The sequence below is a fragment of the Dermacentor albipictus genome, chromosome 4, assembly GCF_038994185.2.
Source record: "Dermacentor albipictus isolate Rhodes 1998 colony chromosome 4, USDA_Dalb.pri_finalv2, whole genome shotgun sequence".
Lineage (NCBI taxonomy): Eukaryota > Metazoa > Arthropoda > Arachnida > Ixodida > Ixodidae > Dermacentor > Dermacentor albipictus.
Window position 1 is genome coordinate 67807369 of NC_091824.1, and position 22338 is coordinate 67829706.

General features: G+C 46.5%; 1 protein-coding gene across 2 annotated transcripts in view; it reads left to right on the forward strand.

Moving 5' to 3' along the window:
- The first annotated feature begins 5133 nt into the window (after positions 1 to 5133).
- Positions 5134 to 22338, forward strand: part of LOC135902078 (roundabout homolog 1-like) — a 124626-nt gene continuing 107421 nt past the window's right edge. The window contains exon 1 of one of the 2 annotated variants that reach the window (XM_070537067.1): positions 5134 to 5413. In XM_070537067.1, the coding sequence (XP_070393168.1) occupies positions 5275 to 5413 (139 nt within the window). In that variant the 5' untranslated portion in view covers positions 5134 to 5274. The remainder of the gene's footprint in view (positions 5414 to 22338) is intronic. The other variant, XM_065431991.2, reaches the window with a different exon arrangement.

The window sequence follows — 22338 nt, forward strand, 5'->3', positions numbered from 1 at the left end:
CACACCAACTGAATGTACATTCATCTCATTAGGATCGAAGTGCTTGGGAAAACCGTACTACACTCTTTGCCAGGAAATCGACCTACACGCCGACAACAGCTTCGCACGTTCAATAAGTTATGATTGATTAAAAAAACGCCTCCACATGGGCAGCGTATCGGGCCGAAAAAAATTTTACCACTGGTATTTGGCCTGAATTTCTTTAGAGAAAAGCACGAAGGAAAAGGATACAGAGAGGGCTGTATTTCTACCTTCTTAAAACGTGCCTGCGCCTAGGGACTTTGTGGAGCAGCGAAAGCACAACTGCGAAAATTGTAACGAAGTTCGAGGGAGCACAACAGACCCGGTCCGCACCACGGCTCCTTTCTCCAAATACGCTCTCCGTTTTCGATTCGCTTACGTGTCTACCCGCCATGGTCACTCCGTGGCTACTTCCTCGTCCACTCCACTTCACTGTGTTGCGCAGGAAAACATAACGGCTTAAATAGAGTGAGCGATTTATTTGGATGAAGTCGGACAGAATCACCGACCTCGTGCTGAGCAGCGCAGTGCCATAACCATCTGCCGCGGAGGGTAAATAGCTCAGGTACAAAAATTAACCCAGCAATACAGCACATTTCATGAACCTGCTCAAACAGTCAACATAGAATAAAAAAGAAAATTGCAGCAAAACGGCACATTATGCAGTTTCTGCAATTAAACGCAGGTCAATGGAATAATCTGTGGATCTTCAATGGATCTTCAAGAATCAATGGATCTTCTGGATTTTCTTGTGTTTAGTTTGGTCGACGGCCCACGGTCGGTCGATGGTCAGTGCTCGGACTCGGCAAGGAAAACGTTCCTTCCCTCCTTCTATCTCTCCTCTCTTTTCGCTGGCTCTTTCTCTCCGTCGCTAGTTCGATCGCTCGATTTAAGTGCTTTCTTTTTATGCATGCGGGCGGATATCACGTATTTCCATGCGCTAGCTGAAAACGTTGGCGTCGAAAAAATGAGGGCCAGAAATGCCGGTGTGTGAGCATTTCATCTGGTGTAAGACGTAATAACCCGTAGCATGCTGCATACATCCGGATTGCGTTTTTTATTTGGGAAACTCACACTGCGCCATTTCCTTGAAACCGAGTTTCACACCAACGAGAAGCATTTCTGCTTTACATAGTATTGATTTACTTCTACAAACAACCGATGCGCCATAGCGACTGCCACATTTTATTGGAGACGTATTCTTTTTTTTTCTTTGATGTTTCCAGTTATAACAAGTCGGTATTTCGTGCTTTTTATAAGTCGTTCCCGGTACACTGAGTGCATCGACCACCGCCAACTACCGGTGTAGCGCCGGCATCCCAAGATATGTAGTTTTTCGCTATGAGTGTATGCATTTGAAAGTGGGCAAAAGAAAAAAAAAAGAAGAAACAATACAGACGAAGTAGCACTGTCTCGAAAGTCTACTAGACCTTGTGTTTTCCGTACGTGTTCCTTTCATTACATCTGCTTTCGGGGCTTGAGGTTCGTTCCGTACGCCAGCTTCGCCTTCGTATATCGCAAATGGGGAGGTGGTCGCATGCTTCAAACAGCGATTTTGCGTTGTTCGACTTCTAGGTTGCCCTCGTCCACAGAGCACCCCTCTTCGACATTCGGCTCCAGCCCTCTTCGTCCCGCTTCCACAACATTCGCATTGAAAGCATTGCCCTTCGCTCCATCGCAAAGCGTGTATACCTTCCTTAATTGGCTACTTCTACGGGCTGTGCACGTGTTCAGTGTGCGTTTGCGCTTCGCAGTACGCGAAAGGCACTGAGAGAGCGAAGCGACGCCCGTTTGGAGTTCAGCGTAGCCGCTGGCAGCGTACGGCTCAAGTGAGCAAGCTCTTCAATTGCCCCCGGGCCAGTATGCGCCCCAATTCATGGGCGAAAATGGAAACGGTAAGAGAGAGATCCGGTGAAGGGGCAGGGGTGGTAGAGGGTTCTTTCTGTCGGCTCTCCCCTCTGCTTGCCTTCAAGAGGAAACTGGCTGGCTCGGCGGGAAAGGCTAACCCTCAAACGAACGTAAATGGATCAGACGTCCTCGCCGACTGCATCTCCTCCTCCCAGCTTCCCCCTCCGGTTTCGCTTCGCCAAAGGGTTGAGCCGGAGCTGTCCGTTTGGTCCTTAGAGGCATGTCGCGGCGTTCGATGCCACTGGCGCAAGAGCGGTGGCAGAGAATGTCGTGGTTTTGTCAGCACCGCCACCGCGTTTTTGTTTCACTCTTGAATGCTTTTTCACGAAGAGCGATAACCGTAGTTCGCTTAGGCGGCATCAAAAAACATGGTGATGGCTCTGAATTCGCTCTCCCGATTAGATGCACGCCCTCACTTACGTGGCACGAGCACGTACCGATTACACCGATGTGATAAGTATAGCGAGATTAGAGGCGCAATCGGACGTTTAACTTCGCATGGGCTTGTACGTGTTTCGAGTCATGTTGACAGATCACGCTTTCGTGATAAGCATGTAACCGAAAACCTTCAGATGGAAAGCAAATATGTCAAAATGGCAATCATTTGCCCACGTTTACCATGAGCCTCCCACTACCTGTAATCCCCGGGTGAAAAGAGCACATTATGAATTAGCATGTGCTGTAGTACGTTCTATATTAGTACAACGGCTCATTAGTGCAACCGCGAATTCCAGGCGAACGTGCCTCCAGGTTTGCGCGAGCCCTTCCTTTGCGATTATGCTCTGTATAAGTCCACGAAGGCGTCTAGCAATCTCGTTAACGCTAGTGCTAGCGAATAGCACGGTCGCTGCGCTTTAAAACCTGGATATCACTCATGTTTTCCTAGTAATACAGTAGGTGCAGCACTTGCAACCTTCTATCTTCGCGAACGTTTTTGCTCGAAGAGTTGTGCGGATGATAACAAACTGTAACAAGGATCCACATCACCAGAATTAAGCAGAAAGACTTCAGTGATGGGGGGAACAAGCTGTAAGTGAAGAAGCAGCCAGCGCAAAAACAAAATAGAAAGAAACGAAGTGTGAGCGAAGCTGTCACATCGCCCAGGCACAGGCGGCTCTGACATTTCCAGTCCCCTTTCGAAGTTGCCGACGAAACACATCCGGAGCCCTTGAACACCTGAGTGAGCCTCAAGCCACCGGATATTGCTCGCAGAACTGCACGCTCCCATCGCCGCCATCGCCACCAGGCATACTCACCGGCTTCTTCATAGAAATACCTGAAAGCGCCCAAGAAGGCAGCACCTTCACTCCGGAGAATATGAAGCCAGCGCCACTTCTGTAAAAACTAACGGCTCCCTACGCGTATATACAGGGACCTCGCAGCAGCGTAACAATATTGCGACTTTTCCCGGGAGCTTTGGAAACAAATAAAGGTTCGCGATTTGATCAGGGCGCTCTTGTGCGCCCAGACACGCTATTCACTCCATACCATTCCATATACCGTTTCGACCGTGCGACCGACGCAGCGAGTACGGAACATTTTAAGTGATGACTTTCTCCACTAAGCTTCTTCACTGCATCTTGCACGGTCAGGCTGCCCGTACGCTTTCGGTATTTGCCCGACGCCTTCGGCGCAGGATGAAAGGCACGAAGATGTGGCGTCGCCTCAGGCAACACTTCACAGAAAGCAGGTCGCTATACGCAGCCTCGACGTATTGTCGGAAAAGGAAGATATGGCATACAAGACACTGCAGTCTAGGTTATCTTTTGAAAATAATGTCTGGATTCTAATTGAATTTGCATTCTGTATGTTTGGAAGCTACTATAGTGTGTTTTCATGTACCGCAGGACATTTTAAAATTGATCCTTTCAGCTTTCAGCCACCAATCGCGGCGAGAAGCCGCAAGCATGCGCAGCAACATGCAATTCAACAACTCGTCGTGGCAACGTGTGAACAGGCAAAATAATTTTTAACAATTGTTTATAGGTTTAACAACATTAGTTACAGTATGCCTGCAGTGCTTGATACAAGGCATTAAAATATTGCTTAACTTGAGGTTTTCTATGCCAATTATTAGATATTGATAGGTTGCACGTGCGCGGTCTGTTGCATGCACCGAAGACAAATTTTACTCGAGTGTTACACTATGTGCGTCGACTGTGAGATGCTATTGTCTTTTTGCATACAAGCCTATTCTCTCTGTGCTCGAATGAAGTACTGTTCAACGTGAACGTTTTTCATTGGATGCTGGGAAACTGCACAGCATTCATAGTGTCCTCGATATGACATCCACAGAGTTGGACCGGCTGCCCTATGGAACGTTTGAAGTGGCGAAGATTCTAGAACAGTGGCTCGAAACGTCGCTGGCACGCGAAGCTATTAATGCGCGACTGCAGTATTGGACGCCCGCCGACCTGAGATACCATTTATTGTGCAACCACTTGTTGTAGGTGAAGTTCTCTTTCTCAGCTTTTTCTTGTAGACTTTACCACTTGCCCCATTTGGAGTAGCAAACCATTTGATAGTCTAGTTGCTCTTCTTGCCTTTCACCTTGTTCTCGCTTTCCTTCTTCATTCTTCCTTGCATTCACACCACACTATAGAACTTCTTCTCGACATCGCAGTTTTCATTTATTTAGAAGCTGTCTCACGTTCACATTCAGTATAGTAAGCAAGATAACAGTTCAAGATAACAATACCTAGAGAACAGGTTGGCAGAGGAAGTTGCATCATCCTGTCAAGAGTGTTTCATCCTTGCCGAGCCCTCGCAGAGAGCTCCGCTCGTCTCGTTAGTCCTTCTCGAGGCCTCTGCTGATTTCAATAATGCCTGCTACGACAAACAATTAATGCAAATGTACTGTAAGTGGCGATAGCAAGTAACAACAGTGTAATGAAGGACTAGCGAGAAGAATAGTTTGCAACTAGAACCATTTACTTCTCATTCCATTTCGCGCAGACGTTCGCATTTTTTACAGCAAGTATGCGAGGTCTTCTTTCTGAAAAGGGGGCCTGTGCGTGTACGTGCGTGCGCGCATCTGTGTATGTATGAACGTGAGTGTGTGTGTTCCGCTATACTACTGGCGTTTCACTTCTTGCGCATAGCGCGCGTTCCCTAAGAGCTACATGCTCATCCTCGCTTTATCTCTGGCGTCTCCACGCAGCGTCCAGCCAAGCAGGTGAAGGAGGAAGAGGCGGAGGTCGAGCGGCGCGCATCACGGAGCAGCCGGTGGACGTGGTGGTCCGCAAGCACGAGCCGGTGACGCTCCGTTGCGGCGCGGACGGAGACCCTCCGCCGCGAATCACGTGGTTCCACGACGGGAGGACAGTGCGCGACTCGGCCACGCGCATGGTCCTTCCCGAAGGACAGCTCTTCTTCCTGCAAGTGCAGCAGAGCCGCCGGGAACAGGACACCGGGCTCTACTGGTGCACGGCCGCCAACGTATTGGGCACGGCCCGGTCGCGGAACGCCAGCGTCGAGCTCGCCGGTGAGTGGCCCAAAACAGGGAAAAGCTTAGTGGTAACAGAATCAGAGAGGCTGGTCCCAAGCACATTCCTCTAGCCAGGTACTCTATTGTACTGGGAGACTGGGTAGAGAGTAACGGCGAGGAACAAGACAGGCGACCATGACGACAACGGAAAGATGCCAAGCGCATAATGCCCAGGTCAACTGCTAACCTAGGGTCCATACGCGCACTTTTTTAAAAGAGGGAGAGAGGGCACTTTTATTGTCAGAAAAGTGGAGAGGTTGGCTAGGGAGAGAGAGAGAGAGAGAAACGGGAGGTGGGGAGGCCAGGAGATTAACCGGAAGAAATTCTGGTTTGCTACCCTGCATTGCGGGAAGCGTAAGGGCAAATGAAAAGAACGGTAAGAATGGCGGAGAGAAAAAGCAAAGGTGCGAAAAAAAAATAACTAGACTAGGTAGAGAACGTCCTCGAATACTATAGCCTCTAGTGAAGCGACTCTAGCTTGCTACGTACTCCACGCTTCGGAACGGGTTTGTGGAAACAAGAGACATAGGGTGTGAAGAGGAAGGAAATTCGTACTACATCCGACCACAGTTATACTTGGTTCCCAAATTGTGCGGGAAGTTCCGCATTATACGTCATAGACCATAACATACAATTCACCACACCTATGAAAACCAGACGCTCGATAGAAGCAACAATTTATAGACACCGAATTGGCGCAGCCTATATTGAATCCTTCTTGTAAAATATATGAAAGAACCGACAGCGCTGTGTGCTTTTGTGATGAGGTTGATGAAGAAATAAAACAGCTGCTATTACACTGCACCACGTATGATACTGAGCGCAAGACGCTTTTTGCAAAGACGCTTTGGATAGGCGGTCAATACCACTAGCCAAAACCTGGGTGAGCGGCCATCAGAACACTTGGAACAAAGTACAGCACACGCATTGTTACGGTTTCTTTAAGAAGCGGGAATATATAAAACTTCCTAAAGTTTAATTATTGTACGTTTCAACACGACGCTGTATTTGGCAAAGCGAGTCATTCTTTTTTTAATATTTTTATATGTTTGAATGTTTGAAGGCTTTATTTAGACAATACATTGCCTGGGATACATGGGGCTAAAGGCAGATGCAACTGCTTGACAAAGGCCCCCCTACCTGTACATTTCTCAGGGCGTGGAACATCATGAAAATGCAGTGCAACGATGCACGCGTGCATGCATAGACGTGTCTGGCGTATGCGCTCATATTATCGTGTTCCAGCGGTTATTCTGAGCGTGTTTGTGTGCGCTGCCTTTACAGCCAACGCGGACTGTCGTGTGCGCGTCAACATGAGCACTCAAACGCTAGTGAAATGCTCAGAAAGAGTTGTTCCTGTTGATTGTACGTCAATTTTAGAACTGTTTCGCTGTAGCCTTATGTGTAATGTTTGTTTGATGTCGTGTTCTCTTCTTTTTTTTTTCTTTCTTTCTTTAACCTCGTGTATGAATTAGGACAAGAGGAGTGGCTGGCGCCGTCTAACGGACACGAATATATCCCTGCATAAAGATAATAAAAGAAGTAATAGGTGGTATGATAATGTTCCTATGATGAGAGTTGCGCAGTATACTTTTTTCGCCTAACACGTACCTCCACGCTTCAAAGTACATTCATCTTAGCGGGAAAGGGTCCGGGCTACTGCTGCTAAGCAGAAGACCGTCTATAGCTCAGGTGGTTTTCGTAGCTGTTCGTGCCACTGACTTATTTAAACCAGGGAGCATCAGCTGCAGGACGTCGATGTACTTTAAAAAAGAACGAATAAGACCTGAGCAGCCTGACAACTAGATTCTAAGTGACGCCAAGTGCTCAGTACATCGTGTCCTGACGAGCGCTGGCTGTCGGGACCCCCCCTCCCCCCCCCTCCCCCGAAGAGTGTTCCGACGTTCCCGCTTATCTCAAGAGGGGGATCGCCTTCGCTAATATTGTTCAGAATGTGCAGCTGCTTTTGGTAACTCTTACTGCATGGTTCTCGGTTTACTAACTTTGAAATCGCGTAGGGTAGTATACAGGAAGGAGATCGTACAAGAACTGGTAGGGTTATATATCTACCTGTGAGGTAGTCTGTAATGGCCAGTTGCTGTTTAACTCGAGCGTTGATTCACAAAACTAACAGTTTTAGTAAACAAGCAAATGTTCACTGAACTCTGAACTATCCTTACTTGGTACCTCTCTGCCTCTGTGAAGCATGCTGGACTTGAACACCACGTAGCTAGCAAAGCGAAACGGACAGCCTGTGTTACGGATCACATTGTATTTCTGAGCTACCTACCTTTAATGTTCTTAGTCGTTTTAGTTTTGCATTTCCTTCATGTTTGTCTCTCTCACTACTTATGTCAGCAGTGGCCGACTGCGACACTGTCCTCGAGAAAGTTCATAAGTAACATAACATTCCTGCAACAATAGAAGACAAACTTTTGCCCCGTTCGGGAATAGATGGGGACAGGGAACAAGTGTATCTACTACGTACTATGTATGTGTGTGTGTTTCTTCTTTGTCCTCCGTCATTTTAGCGCCTTCACTTCAGATCATACTACGTACTCAGCACACGTACACGATGGCACGTACACACCAAATGAAGCCGTTAAAATTAAATGTGCAGGGGTACGAGACCTTCTCACCGGCAGTTCTCTAGTGTCCTAAGTGGGAACAGAAGGTTCTACGCTCTTCCGACTTAATTTTTACGTTCACACGCCTTTTTTGTTTTGCATTATTTAGGGCTAATACATCTTGATTGCGTTATCTTCCAAACCCATTGTGACAAAGTTCTCAAGAAAGTGACTTGAGAGTTGAAATATAAGAATTAATGCAGCGATCTGAGGAGCAATTATATTATTGTAATTTGCGCTCACTTTACCTGTGCCTCAAATGAAGGGCAAATTCGAAGTTCCTATTTCATATAATTTTAACCTCTAGGAATCTACAGCTGAAAGTTGAAACACTTATTTATTCGGAAATTGTCGCTTCCAATGTTTCTTCAACAGCACAGCGGGTCTGAATATAATAAATCGTTATTTCACGGCAAACAACTTTTTTTTCTGAGTTTGGACTAAGACAAAATTCTTCATACCGCATAAACTGAATTTCACACTCGTCATGCATGAGGCATCGCATTTTTCCAAACACCTTTAGGTCACCCCAATATTTCTGTAGATACGATACGATCTATTTTCACCCTCTTTATATCTGAGGTGTTGTCCGCTTACCAATTTCTCTAAACAAGTAATATTACGTAACAGGCACTTCATTTGTCTGTGCTTTATCGGGCCGATTGAATTTTAAATCAAATGCATACTTGAGCTTTTCCTTGCTCAGTACAGTGTCTCAGGAGAATTGCACATGTTAATTCGACAATTGTTTTACATTGCGCGTGTAGAACGAAGACAAGATATTGTATCTTACCATCGGATAGTCTAGCGGTTCAAAATGAGCCCAACATGCAATATACTACAGCCCGAGCTTCAGCTTATATTTGTCATAAAGGCAGCTGCAGGCGCCAAGAAACGTTAGCCCTACACTATCGGTGTTGGAGGGCTTCGCAGCAAAGCTCTAACACGGGCCACTTTCAAGAACATGGCCGGAATTCACGAACACTCTACGCATGAAAAAACAGGCGACGCTGCAATTTTGGCGAGAACGTAAAACCAGCGCCGTCCGGCTCGACCGTAAAAAGTGGGGTCGTTTAATATTCCGGTTTTACTGCGACACACTGCACCTTCCACTGTGCCGGTATTTATCTCCACCCCTCTTACTTCTTTTTTTGCGCAGAAATGTAGCGTATGCGATCGTCTGCTGTCCAGGTCTCACGGAGTCGAACGCTTACACACACACACACATACACATACACATACACACACGCACACGCACACGCACACGCACACACACACACACACGCACACACACACACACAAACACACACACACACACACTCTCTCTCTCTCTCTCACGTACACCCGCTCGTGCTTGCGACCGAGGACTTCGTTTTACGACATTTCGCATCAGGCGCGGGTTTCAGGACGAGGACCCGCGCATAATCGCAATTCGACATCTGAAAGCTTCTGTTATGTGCGATTACCGAAGCTGATGGGGGAAGGGGGTATCTTCGCTCTGCACATTCGTCTGTTGCAGCGGCGGCGGTAACCGAGCGACTAAAGAGAGACGCAGGCGAAACACCAATGCTCCAATAAGCAGCAGGTGTAAAAGCGGCTTTCAACTGGTGGGACCATCTTGTGTCGGACATGCTCATTCCGAACGTTTTTTTACGACGACCGGTGGTGACGACCTCGGCTATCGGCCGAAGCCATGCATTTTTGGTTGTGTCCCTCGTCCACTCTCCTCCCCTATCGCGATAGCATTGTCCGCTGTCCGTGCCGACATTAAAGCGCGTGAGCGAAGACGCACTTCGTTTTGGAGGCTAGCCCATAGCGCCGTGCAATAGTCGCGAAAGTGGCATTCATGCTGTGGTGGCGGGACACCGCAGGGCAGTGCCTTATCACTACGCGAGTACGCTGACATCACGAAGTGCGCTGACACTCCGGAAAGATGGCGCGTGCCTCACTGCCTCAGTTCGAGAAAAGGATTAGCCAGAAAAGTAGCTCTGTGCTCTTTGAGCATTGCCTTTTGTTTGTCTCCGTTTGTATAGGTTTGCTGAACGTGTAATCCCTCCGTGTATCTAAGCAGGGTGTCATTTTTCTTCCTTCTAAAATAAACATTAATAGCCACTGCAATTATGCTTACAGAAGGTCAACTCTTTACATATGTGACAGCAGGACCAAGTGTGCGAATGAAAACAAGAAATGGCTCCAGTGATCATCAGCACTTCGTTGGTAGACATCGGAAGCCAGTACAGTGGCAAGGTAATGAATGCGCACGTGTGTAGATTTTTTAACGTCATTTGAATTTTCAAGGCGTTCGAGCATGATGTAACCAAAATATCTGGATTTCTTGGCAATTACTACTTAGTAGCGTAAAAAATGATAGCGTTTTCACAGAATAACATTAAGAACAAGAAGACCCCTTGCGTAAGTTAAATTCATGCTCCGACAACCCGAGGATTCATAACTGTAACATGTGCTCGCTTGTTACTGGTGCTCGTAGCGAAAGGTTTTCGTAGGGAACCACGGTGGACTACGAGGAAATTCAGGATCGAGAACTCCCATCTCGGGTCGACTTTTAAGTGCATGCTCGTAGGGAAGAGCTCGATAGGAAATTGGCTTCTTTGATTAAAGAAAGAGGGCGAGAGCGATTCGGAAGAGAACAGCAAGAACAAAGCAGGCCGGAGCAGAATGCCAGTAAACGCTGTGAAAGGCAGAAGCTCTCTCTCAAGCTATGTTTAGAGAGAGATAGAAAATGGGAAGAGGAGGGTTGAGCAGCAGCCAATGTTAGACGATACTTGGCGTAGTGAAATATTTCGCTCCCTCCAAAAACGCGGGGCTCTCGAAATGGCCGGAGAAGGAGAACCGGGGCTTTCAGCCTAAAACGCGGCGCTGAGTCTAGCGCCTGCTGCAAGGGCTGCGCGGAGACGGCGTCTGCCACCGCGGTTTTGCAAGATTCGAAAGGCTGAGTGTTCTAGAGGCACCGCGCCGGGCAAAAAAAAAAAAAACGACACTCATTGCGCGGATATTGTACGGGAGAGAGAGAGAGAGAGAAACAGTGTTTAATCTATTTTTTTTTTCTTTACGTTCTGTTGCTTCTGCAGATTCGACCTCATATATACTTATTGTGCGGCAGTAAACCGGAGTCTTGAAACTATATCAAGACTTACACGGAGAGAGTCGCAAGCTGACGCTGAAGGCGCCTTGCGCCGGATTCTGCAGAATGAAAATGTCCATAGCTTTCACGGGGCTTAGGGTGAACAAATGAGTGTTTCCTTTCCCGAGCCCCTCGTTCCTCTTGGAGCGTGCGTGTGTGTTGGTGCTGTCACGTACGTGCGCATTTTTTTATTTGAGCTCCATGCCGCAAATGTCACATGCATTTCGTCTATAAAACTGTGCGGCATACACAAGTGCCTCTTTTTTTTTTTTCTTGGAAAATAATTGCTATAAGGACAGTTCTGGGTACGCACGTCATCGGGGCCACCGTCGCGTGATGTTAAAGCTCATGTTGGACGCCCGCAGCCCCGGCCTCCGAATATGCGAACAGCGGCAGGATTTCAGGCATTTCGCAATGCACAGTAAACACACGCACACGCTCGCTATGCGTGGCGTGGAAAAGATTGACTGCCGTGTCTTAGGAAGGCGCCCTGTGGAAATTGAAGCATTGGCGCGATTGAAGAAGTCACCTGGGTGTTGTTTCAAGATGACGGGATCATTGTATTAACCAAAAATCACCGTGGCAGGCGCTAACCAGGGTACTCCTACAGCCCTGTCTGCACGTTTATTGTTAGTATTTCACTCGCTTTTGTCCATCCATCCAAGTTGCACCTTTGGATGCGGCCGCATGTCCATTTCAAACCAGCAGGGAGGGTCAACGTGCCCCACATGAAGCCTTCTCGCCCAGCTTTCAGTTTTGATGAAGCCTTCTACATGCTCTTAGCCCATGACCAAAACCCAAGTAAGAAGTCGAATATTGACTGATTGAAAAAGAAAACCGAGGGAAAAAGCGCGAGTAGGGAGAGGTTTAACTGGAAGGAAGCGGAGCTTGCTATTCAGCAACTAAATGCCAGCACTTAACCAATGATCAGTTTGCCGGAGTACAACCTGGCTGTGAAAACGTTTGGATCAGTTTGTAGTTCCAAGCTTGGTGATAACCTGTACAAGCAGCCATCGTAGTCGTCGACAACATGTTTATAATTACGCATTGTATCCGCGAAACGCAGCAGCGTCGTAATTTACAGCGCCACTGCTATGCGGCAAGTATGAACAGACAACCACGAAATCAGACGGCTCTATACCGACCGCAACACGGGCCCCAAGCTATGGAGTGCGGGCAGCACTTGGTGGTTGGTGGACGACGACAGGACAATTTACCAGTGGCGAAGGACACCACCAGCTTTCGTGGACAAGTCGCTGTGTACCTGTTTTCCTGGGTCCGGCTGCCCGTGTTACATGGATATAAATAGGTATTTCTGGCAATTTATTTTCTTACTTTCGTTGTGATCCCCTGCAGCATTCGCACCATGACTACGGTGCAGACTGCGACTTGTGATCTTGCTATAGACGAAGAAAGAAAAGCCGAAGGAAGAAAGAATTCGCACTCCTACGAAGCCTGGGTGTACGCGAAACGCCAATGAAATGCGTCGAATTGGCGGACGCCGCAACGTCCGACAGATCTGTCGCACCACGCGTTTACGTAGGGAAAGAGCTATCTCGACTAGCCGAAAAGAGTGCGCAACTGGCCTTGTAGCCCCGACCGCAGGCACTATTAACTTCGTGCCGATTACTTTGCTTTCCCTACACGTGTACTCCGGCGTGTGTGTACACGAATATACATACATACACTCTCGACGGAGCTTGACTGCACATAAAACAGTGGGAATCTCAAAAGGCCAAGCGTTCTATCCATCGTCAATGGAGCCGAATGAATGCTCGCATTGCGAACCTACGCTACCTTAAAGAGCCTCCGTGAATGTTCTGGTTAATCTAAAAGTTTTGCAACTCTATCAAAATAGTGTTGCGGGCAAGTTCAACATGCAGATTGAATTGTGAAATTCCTTAACATTACTGCATACCTTTTAGGATAACATCTAAATGCAATCTAAATGAACGCCTAAAGCTGTGTTGTTTAACTGTTTGCTACTAATGCATCCAGAAAGAAACTGGTGTAATGTCGAGGTTGGGGCTTGTTTTTAAAGCAAAGCTTTCTGTGCCTCTTCTCCCGACTTTCCGGGCGCTGCTGCTGCTGTGGTCGTGCGCGCGCTGCTGGGTTTCATGCGACAACACCAGATGGCGCTCGCCTCCGTGCATCTCGTAGTTGAAAGTGTAGACGGACAACTGGGAGTAATCAGTAAGAAAGTGAGAAAAACAGAGACAGTGAAATGGATGCAAAGATTGAAAACGAAAAAGCCATGGAGGTTTCCAAGAATGAACAAAAAGAAATTAGAAGTGAAAATCTGTAGGATAACGCAAAGGCTGGTTTCATGAAGCTCGAGCTGATTGCCTATGGACAAGAACATACCGGAGCAAATATTCAGAATTAGACGAGGAAAGTGCAGGCTTCAGCAAAAATCCGGAGACCACTCAGCACATCCTAACGCAATGTGAAGGGATTCACCCAGAGAGACCAGTATGTAACGTACAACTTCCAGAAACACTTGGATTTAAAGTAGATGGAAGTATCAAACGGTGAGCAGTAGGGTTAAGCAAGAGACCTTTAGAGTACTGGTGGAAAAAAAAAGCAGGGAAGAGACAGATACGACCAGATCTATTATAGGCATGGGCAGTGGTACAAGTTAGGCAGACAAGCTTAAAGAGATGTGCACAATAATGCGAGAAGAAAAGGCGTTGATAGCATACCTGAGTAAATCGATAAGGTTGGCGAACGAGATTGGTCCCCGTACTGTTTCAAAGGGGAAGCGAATAATAATAATAATAATAATAATAATAATAATAATAATAATAATAATAATAATAATAATAATAATAATAATAATAATAATAATAATCACTGGTCGGCGCCGCCGCGGCAGCGTTTCATAGTTTGTGCGTATGGCACGTGCTGTGCTTGCTTTCCTATGGCACAAAAATGTAGGTGCTGGGTTATGGAGGTCGCGTGCTGGACTGTGATAGCGTAAACATTACAATCTTCCGTAGCATGAAGTGAACGCTTGGAGCTGGAGTCTGAACCGCGTGCTGGCCATGTATGCAGAAGGAGCACGTAAACAGGCGCCAGCAAAATGGCTCCAAACCGTGCACTCAGCGTTCTGGACATCCAGTCCCGAAAAAAGCGTTGCGCGGAACAGGAGCGTCTTCGCTACACAGCGAAACGTAGTGCCGACTGGGACTGTACGTATACAATGTACACATATAATTATAATAATTATTTTAATTAAGTGCAGCCCTACACTTCTGCTAGGATGGGATGTGCCATGTCAGGCAATGATAATGCTCAACCGTCACAAAGATTATATACAATGACGCACAACAACGCCTCAACGGCTCCCTTTGTGTGTGTGGACTATGCAGACACACAGCGGGCTTTATGTTTGTGTCCGTTGGGGTGTTTTGGAGCACAAGTCTTAGGCACACAATCCTGCGTTGTAGGTTAGCGTACCTCGGTGTCGCTCGCAAACGAGTGAACGCATACAAGAAAGGTTAAAAGAGCGAACGCGGAACGCGGCGGTGGACAAAAAAAAGGTGATAGCGAAGAGAGCGCAAGGAGGGGAAAGCGGAGGAGGAGGGTATGGCGAAATCATGAGACTAGCGTACTGCGGAGCAAGGCGGCCTCTGCAGCGACGACCCCTGCGAGACGGCGTTAGAGTAGCGCGCCGAAGTCTGTTCACCGATGGCATGCGGCGAGCGCGTCCACCGCTGCCGTATATGGAAACAAAGCGCTGCAAGAGCGGAGGTCTGTCTGCGGCAACTGCTGTGAATCGCAGCCACGCGTTACCCACGCGCTGCCTCTCGCGATCTTCCAATTAGCGAGGCAGTCGCACCACACTTCGCTCCGTTTGCAATGCGTAGTACGAGACAGATTAACCGCGCCACTCAATATATCGCAAAATGTAAACACGTATCGAGCTGCGCTAAAATGTCGCGTTATGAAGTATCGTAATAGTCAGTGAAATCATTTGCCTGCCTTCACTCTTTCTACAGCGAAGTTGTCTATGGCATGAATCCCGGGATTTCCTCGTGGCGTAACGTCGAGTGAAAACTATCATAATCAGTAACTCATACCCCCAAATGCAATGGTGCATACCTCCGTAAGGCATAAGCTTATACACAGAGATGTTTTAAACCTCCTTGGGCTAAAAGCACTAAGCAAAGTGAGACGAACATTGCATACATTCTTTGGAATCACGTGTACAACATACACAACAGCATACGTTTTCATTAAAGAACAAGCTCAAAACAAGCATTCCCAACACATATTTGATGGTTAACAAAGGGAAAATCAGACATCCACCCGTTCGTAGCAAATGCTACAAAGGAAACCCATACGAGTTCCTCGAAAGAAAAGCGTCGCAGTTGAAGAAAAATTCGTCCTCGTCCGGGACTCGAACCCGGGACCACCGCCTTTCCGGGGCAACCGCACTACCATCTGAGCTAACCGGGTGGCTAGCAAATGGTAGGGCGAAGTCGAATTTGTCAACAGCTCGAAGCAAAGCAAACCCGTAGGGGTTTCCTTTGTAGCATTTGTTACGAACATGTGGATGTCTGATTTTCCCTTTATTAATTACTTCTCTCCAGCTTGCGGATTTCCGCAGAACTATTACGTCAAACTGTTGCCTTTGTTTCGAGTTGTTGACAAATTTGACTTCGCCATGCCATCTGCTAGCCGCCTGGTTAGCTCAGATGGTAGAGCGGCTGCCCCGGTAAGGCGATGGTCCCGGGTTCGAGTTCCGGACCAGGACGAATTTTTCTTCAACTGCGAGGCTTTCCTTTCGAGGAACCCGTATAGGTTTCCTTTGTAGCATTTGCTACGAATGGGTGGATGTCGGATTTTCCCTTTTTTAATTACTTCTCTCCACCGTGCGGGTTTCCGCAGAACTATTACGTCATATTTGATGGTAAGGCGCTCCTAGGCGTCCATGCATTACGAAGCACTCAACACTCTCAGCATACGTTTCCCGGTAAAGATTACTGTTCCACAAGCTGCCGCGGCGATGGCAGCTTGCTAGGTGGGGAGTGACGTCCCTAAATTTTCGTTTATAAAATAGCCAGCCGACCAGCTGATTTCAACGTTGTTGCAGCACCACTATAACTATAAATTCCCATAACTACCATTACTCAAAAATAGTATTACTACCATTAGACTAAAGGGATAAAGCGTTGCACACCGCCCTCGGCAGTTGTGGTTTCCAACAGCCTCGCTGGACATCCGCTTTCGCAGGGCCGAGTGATGATGACGATGGCCTCGTATTATGGTTCATACTCACACTGGGGGATTGGCGAAGAATTGTGTGCTGAAACATTTACTTAATCTTTTGAAGTGTTACATGTTCGGTTAAAACAAGAAAAAAACAAACAAAGACAAACAAATAACGAAAGAGCATTCAAAAAGGTACTCGTTTAGTTGATTGTATGTAACCGGAAACGAAATTAATCACGTCCCTTTGGCTGAAACCTAAACCTGACGCACCGACAGATAGTATCATTTCTGATGATAAGACTAACCCTAATTTAGCAAGCGTAATTTGCAGAAGTCTTTCTTAACAATTTCTATCGGCGGCATAACGAAAAATGATTGTCTAGGGGTTCTGTTTCTTGACGGTACGGACACAGACGCGATCGCGTGAGACCAGTCCTGTGTAAATAGAGGTTTAATGGAGGGACACGGCAGCGTAACCTGGTGATCACTACTGGTGATCATAATGACAGCATAATCTGGTGATCACCCCACCTAGCTTTCTGCCATCCTCGACGGCGCTTCTCTTCTCTTGGCACCCATTATGTAAACATAATGGTCCACCTGTTATCTAACCCAGGCACGTACGCAATAATTTTTTTCGTGGGGAGGGGGCACCACTACCGCCACCACCACTACCACCACTACCACTACCACCACCACCACCACCACCACCACCACCATCATCATCATCATCCCTTTTTATGTCCACCGCAGGACGAAGGTCGCTCCCTAAGATCCACAATTACCCCTGTCCTACGCCAACCCATTCCACCTAGCGCCCGCGAATTTCATAATTTCATTGCTCCACCTAGTCTTTTTTCGTCCTCGATTGCGTTTTCCTTCTCTTGGTACCCATTCTATAACTCTAATGGTCCAACGGTTTGGCGCATTACATGGCCTGCCCAGCTCCATTTTTTCCTCTTGCTGTCAATTAGAATATTGTCTATACCCGTTTGCTCTCTGATCCAAAGCGCTCTCTTTCTGTCTCTTAATGTTATGTCTAGCAATCTTCGTTCCATCGCTCTTTGCGTGGTCCTTTATTTGTTCTCAAATTTCTTTGTCAGTCTCCAAGTCACTGCCCCATATGTCGGCACTGGAAAAATGCACTGATTGTACACCTTACTTTTCAATGATAATGGTAAGCTTCCAGTCACGAGCTGGCAATATCTGCCGTATGCGATCAAACCCATTCTTGTTCTTCTGTGAATTACCTTCTCATGATCAAGGTCTCCAGTGATTAGTTGACCTTGGTAAATTAACGTACTCCTTCACAGTCGCTAGAGGCCGACCGGCGATCCTGAACTCTTGTTCCTTTGCCCGGCTATTTGTGATTATCTTTATCTTCTGCAAAATAATATTCAACCCTACTCTTACACTCTCTCTGTTAAGGTCTTCAATAATTTTCTGTAACTCGTCTACATTGTTGTTGAATAAAACAATGTCATCGGCAAAACGAAGGTTGCTGAGATATTCGCCGTCGAGCTTTGCTCCTAAGCCTACCCAGTTTAATAGCTTGAATTCTTCTAAGCACGCAGTGAATATCTTTGGAGAAATTGTGTCTCTCTGTCTGACCCCTTCCTTTATAGGTATCTCCCTGCTTTTCTTGTGTAGCTTTGTGTAGAGTTAAGGTAGCTGTAGAAACTCTGTAGATATTGTTACGCGAAGGACGAGTCAGTCAGACGAGCAACTATATTCAGGTTATATTTACAACAGCGGTTGTAGCGCTGACCGGTTATATTCAAAGCGCGATCCCAGTTCGTGTTTCTTCCTCTTTTCTGGAGTGAGGGCGACCACGCGCATCGTTCAAACAAACCTTCCTGAAGTCAGCCTGTTCCCTTGGCCGACAAAATTCAGTGTTGCCCTTATTCTATTGGATATTATTTTGGTAAATATTTTATATAATAGCGGTATTTCAATTCTTTAACGTCTCCCTTTTTGTCTCCCTTTTTGTATAATCTCTGTATTCTTCAAGTTTTCTGGGACCCTTGCAGTCGACAGACACTTCACATGAAGAGCCGCCAGTTTTCTAAGCATTATGTCTCCTCCATCTTTGATTAAATCGGCTGTTATTCCATCTTCTCCTACCGCTCTTCATCGTTTCATGTCTTGCAGGGCCCTTCTGACCTCATCACTAGTTATAGGAGGAGTTTCTGTATCCTCTTCATTACGGTTTCTAAGTGAGGTATCCTGACTCCTCTGGGTACTGTACAGGTCAGCATAGAATTCTTCGCTGCTTTAATATATCTTCGAGATTGCTGATGATATTATTCTTCTTATCTTTTAGTGAATACATCTTGGTTTGTGCTATGCCAGGTTTATTTCTCACTGATTTCAGGCTGCGTTCATTTTTCATGGCTTCTTCAGTCTTTCTCTTGTTTAATTTCGAATATCACTTATTTTCGCCTTGTTGATCAGTTTTGACAGTTCCGCGAATTATGTCATATCTCCTGAGTTGGACACTTTCATTTTTTTCGTTTCTTTATTACGTCCTTTGTTACTTGGGAGAGCTTGCCTATTGGTTGCCGTGGTGTCTTGCCTACCACTTCAATTGCTGCCTCTGAAACCAACCTAGTTACGGTTTCATTCATTAGCTCTATGTGATCATCATCTCTTAGTTCTAAGGCTGCATATTTGTTGGCAAGTACCAGCCTGAATTTGTCTGCTTTTACCCTTATTGCCTCAACGTTGACCAGTTTCTTCTTGACCAATTTTGCTCTTTCCCTCTTCAAATTCAGGTGAATCCTAGCCTTACTAACCTATGATCACTGCACTTTACACTACCTATCACTTCTACATCCTGTACTATGCTGGGATCAGCAGAAAGTATGAAATCAATTTCATTTCTTGTTTCACCATTAGGGATTTTCCAGGTCCACTTTCTGTTGCTACGCTTCTTGAATGAGGCGTTCATTACTCGAAGCTTATTCCTTTCTGCGAATTCTACCAGCATCTCTCCTCTAGCGTTCCTAGGGTCGACGCCGTAGTTGCCGCTTGTTCCCCAGCCTGCTTCCCCCCTTTTACATTGAAGTTGCCCATTAATATAGTATACTGAGTTTGCACTTTTCTCATCGCTAATTCAACGTCCTCATAAAACTGATCTACTTCCTTATCATCGTGACTGGGTGTTAGAGCGTAGGCTTGTACTACCTTTAATCGATACCTCTTATTAAGCTTGATTACGACTGCAGCTACCCTCTCATTAATGCTGTAGAATTCGTCAAAGTTGGCAGCTATGTCCTTATGAATTAGGAATCCTACCCCGTATTGCTTCCTATCTTCCTTCCTATCCTTCCTTCCTATCCTACCCCGTATTGCTTCCTGTCCTCCATAGCAGAGGACAGGTCCGTTATTCAGCCATGTATAAGCCTCACCAGTTCTTCTAATCTCACTAAGGCCGTTAATATCCCAAACAATGTCTGATAATTCTTCAAAGAGGAATTGTCAGACATTGTATCAGGCTAGCTTAGCAATTTCTGCTAAGGTAGCCTCACTCGAGAGGGCTTGGGTGTTAAACGTTGCAAGGATCAGTTTCCATTGGCGGCCTGTCCGGATCCAGAGATTCTTAGCACCCGCTGCAGCGTTACAAGTCTGACCGCCACCTCGGTCAGTTGCTCCGCAGCTGCTGGGGACTGAGCGCCATTGGGTAATTGAGTGAACCATGTGGAAGGGGGTGGCCGAATACTGTACCAGGGAGGCCAATTCCTGTTCTGGTGGTGAGGGAGTGTCTTGTTGAAGCTTAGTCGGTCTTCGTAATGTGGTTGTACCCGCATATTAGTATAGCCCCACTCGCTCACGTCATCTTTTACCGGTGACAGTCGTCACTCCAAGCCTGCAGATGTTGTGCACTGCAGACTTGCAGATGTTGCGCTTCCAGACTGCAGACTGCAGATGCTGCAGAGGCTTGCAGACTGCAGATATTGGGGGGGGGGGGGGGGGGCAACCCAAGGTAACTTTCTATGCAAATGATGCGGGGCACTTTTACTAGGACAAATATGAATGACGCCCACCATTCGCGTAAACCCGCAAAAGAGACATGAAATACGGCTTATCTCACAGGTATGCTTGTGAGATACACCTCTCCTTTACTTGTCAAACAAGGATCGACATCAAGTGGGCTGACACAGGAAAGACGCGCAGAACAAATAAACAAGCGGAACTGTCAAATAAAGATTTCTACAGCAGAATACAACTAAAAAAAACAGGATTTAGCAACCAAGGCAAACGGACCATGCTAGGTTGTGTTACTCCGCCAGTTAATCACAGAAGCAAACAAAACTATCTTCATGCGGCCTTTTCAATATGGCGTCGTGCTTGATAGCTCCGTATCGTCCGCTGTTCTTGAAGAGTCTTTTAATCGGCGGAAGCAGTGAGGTGTGCAACAAACACGGACAAAGTGTATGGAGCCTGAGTATATTTCACTCTTCAAAAGTCTGCAGTACAGTTCATTTCACTGCTCAGCCCGTTTTACTCCTGAAACTTCACTGCCATCTGAAGTGAAACTTGACAATAAATAGTTGCAGCGAAGCAAGCATTTTATTTCAGTTCAATAAAGAATTAGGCTTTCGTCATTCCACTGTAATAGGCGAGGGAAAACGGGTAACATTAAGCGCTAATAATTGTACTTTTTTAGTTACCGCCTTATTTGGGTAACAGGAAAAGTTCGAAGTACGGATTATTGCAGCCTCGTGGAGGAACAGTGGTTGGTTGTAATGAGGGCTTGGGCGAGGCTACACTTCAGACTTAAGTTGCGTCCGACTATAGAAGCGTTTTTTGTATTAGCTCTGGAAGAAGTATAGCGAAATATATATTTGCGGAACAATCACAGCTCTTTTGTATTCTTCGTTTAGTGCTGTACCAAGTGCGAAAACGGACTCGTATTATAATTTGGGAAGTTGCGTAACGCTGTGTGGCCGCCAGTCCCATACAAGTGCGTAGAGTGCAGGACACTGCGATTCTAGACGTACTGCGCCCACCGCGAGAGGTTAGAAGAACACCCACATAAGCACAGCTGAGAAGTGGCTACGTGAGGCGGTTAGACCGATAACTAGTTATCGGTCTAACTAAGCGTAATGCAAAACAATTGCTTGTTTTGAATTACGCTTCTACAGCTGTAGAAGCGTAATTCAAAACAAGCGATTGTTCTCCACTTCCGGCGGCGTTCTGTCTACTTCCTTTTTAAATAAAGAGATGTTGATCCATAAATATATTCATAAACGATAGCTAAATTTATTATTATTCACTTTTCCTTGCAGTTTGGTTGTTGCCTTGGCTCTCTCCCTTAGTAGGTCGCTTAATTTCTCAAATCCTTGCGATTTTTGTTTTCAGTTGCCAATTTTGCACGAAAAGTGCTGTACAACTAGGGAGAAACCAGGCGAGGTAACGGGTGACAGTCATATTGCTTATGGGTTTAAGGGCTATTGCACGGTTTCATGATGGACGCTGTTTCACATTATTTGATTTCCCACCTTATCTAGCCCATGTCACGTGTATATGGTTCCGGACATCTGCCAGCGTCGCGGCGAGCCGTCACTCGAGGAAATAATGAAGCAAAAGGAAAAGGTAAATGCAATTGGCGTTTTCTCTGGCCGCAACTCGTTCCACGAGAGTACAGCCCAGCTGACTAACAACCGAATCCCTTTCCTGGTCCCAGGATCAGCCTAAACAAAGAAGGTTGAACTAACAAAAGCAACAGCTATGCGCGTGACAGTTGAATAGATGGTGACAACTGAACGCAACTACAGAGATTTATACAATACCAGTGCCACCCACGATAATAATGAAAGAGAAAACAGTCTAGAGGAATTCTAAATCCCACAGGTAACGCCGGAGGAAGTAAAGAAAGCCTTGGGAGATATGCAAAGGGGGAAGGCAGCTGGGGAGGATCAGATAACAGCAGA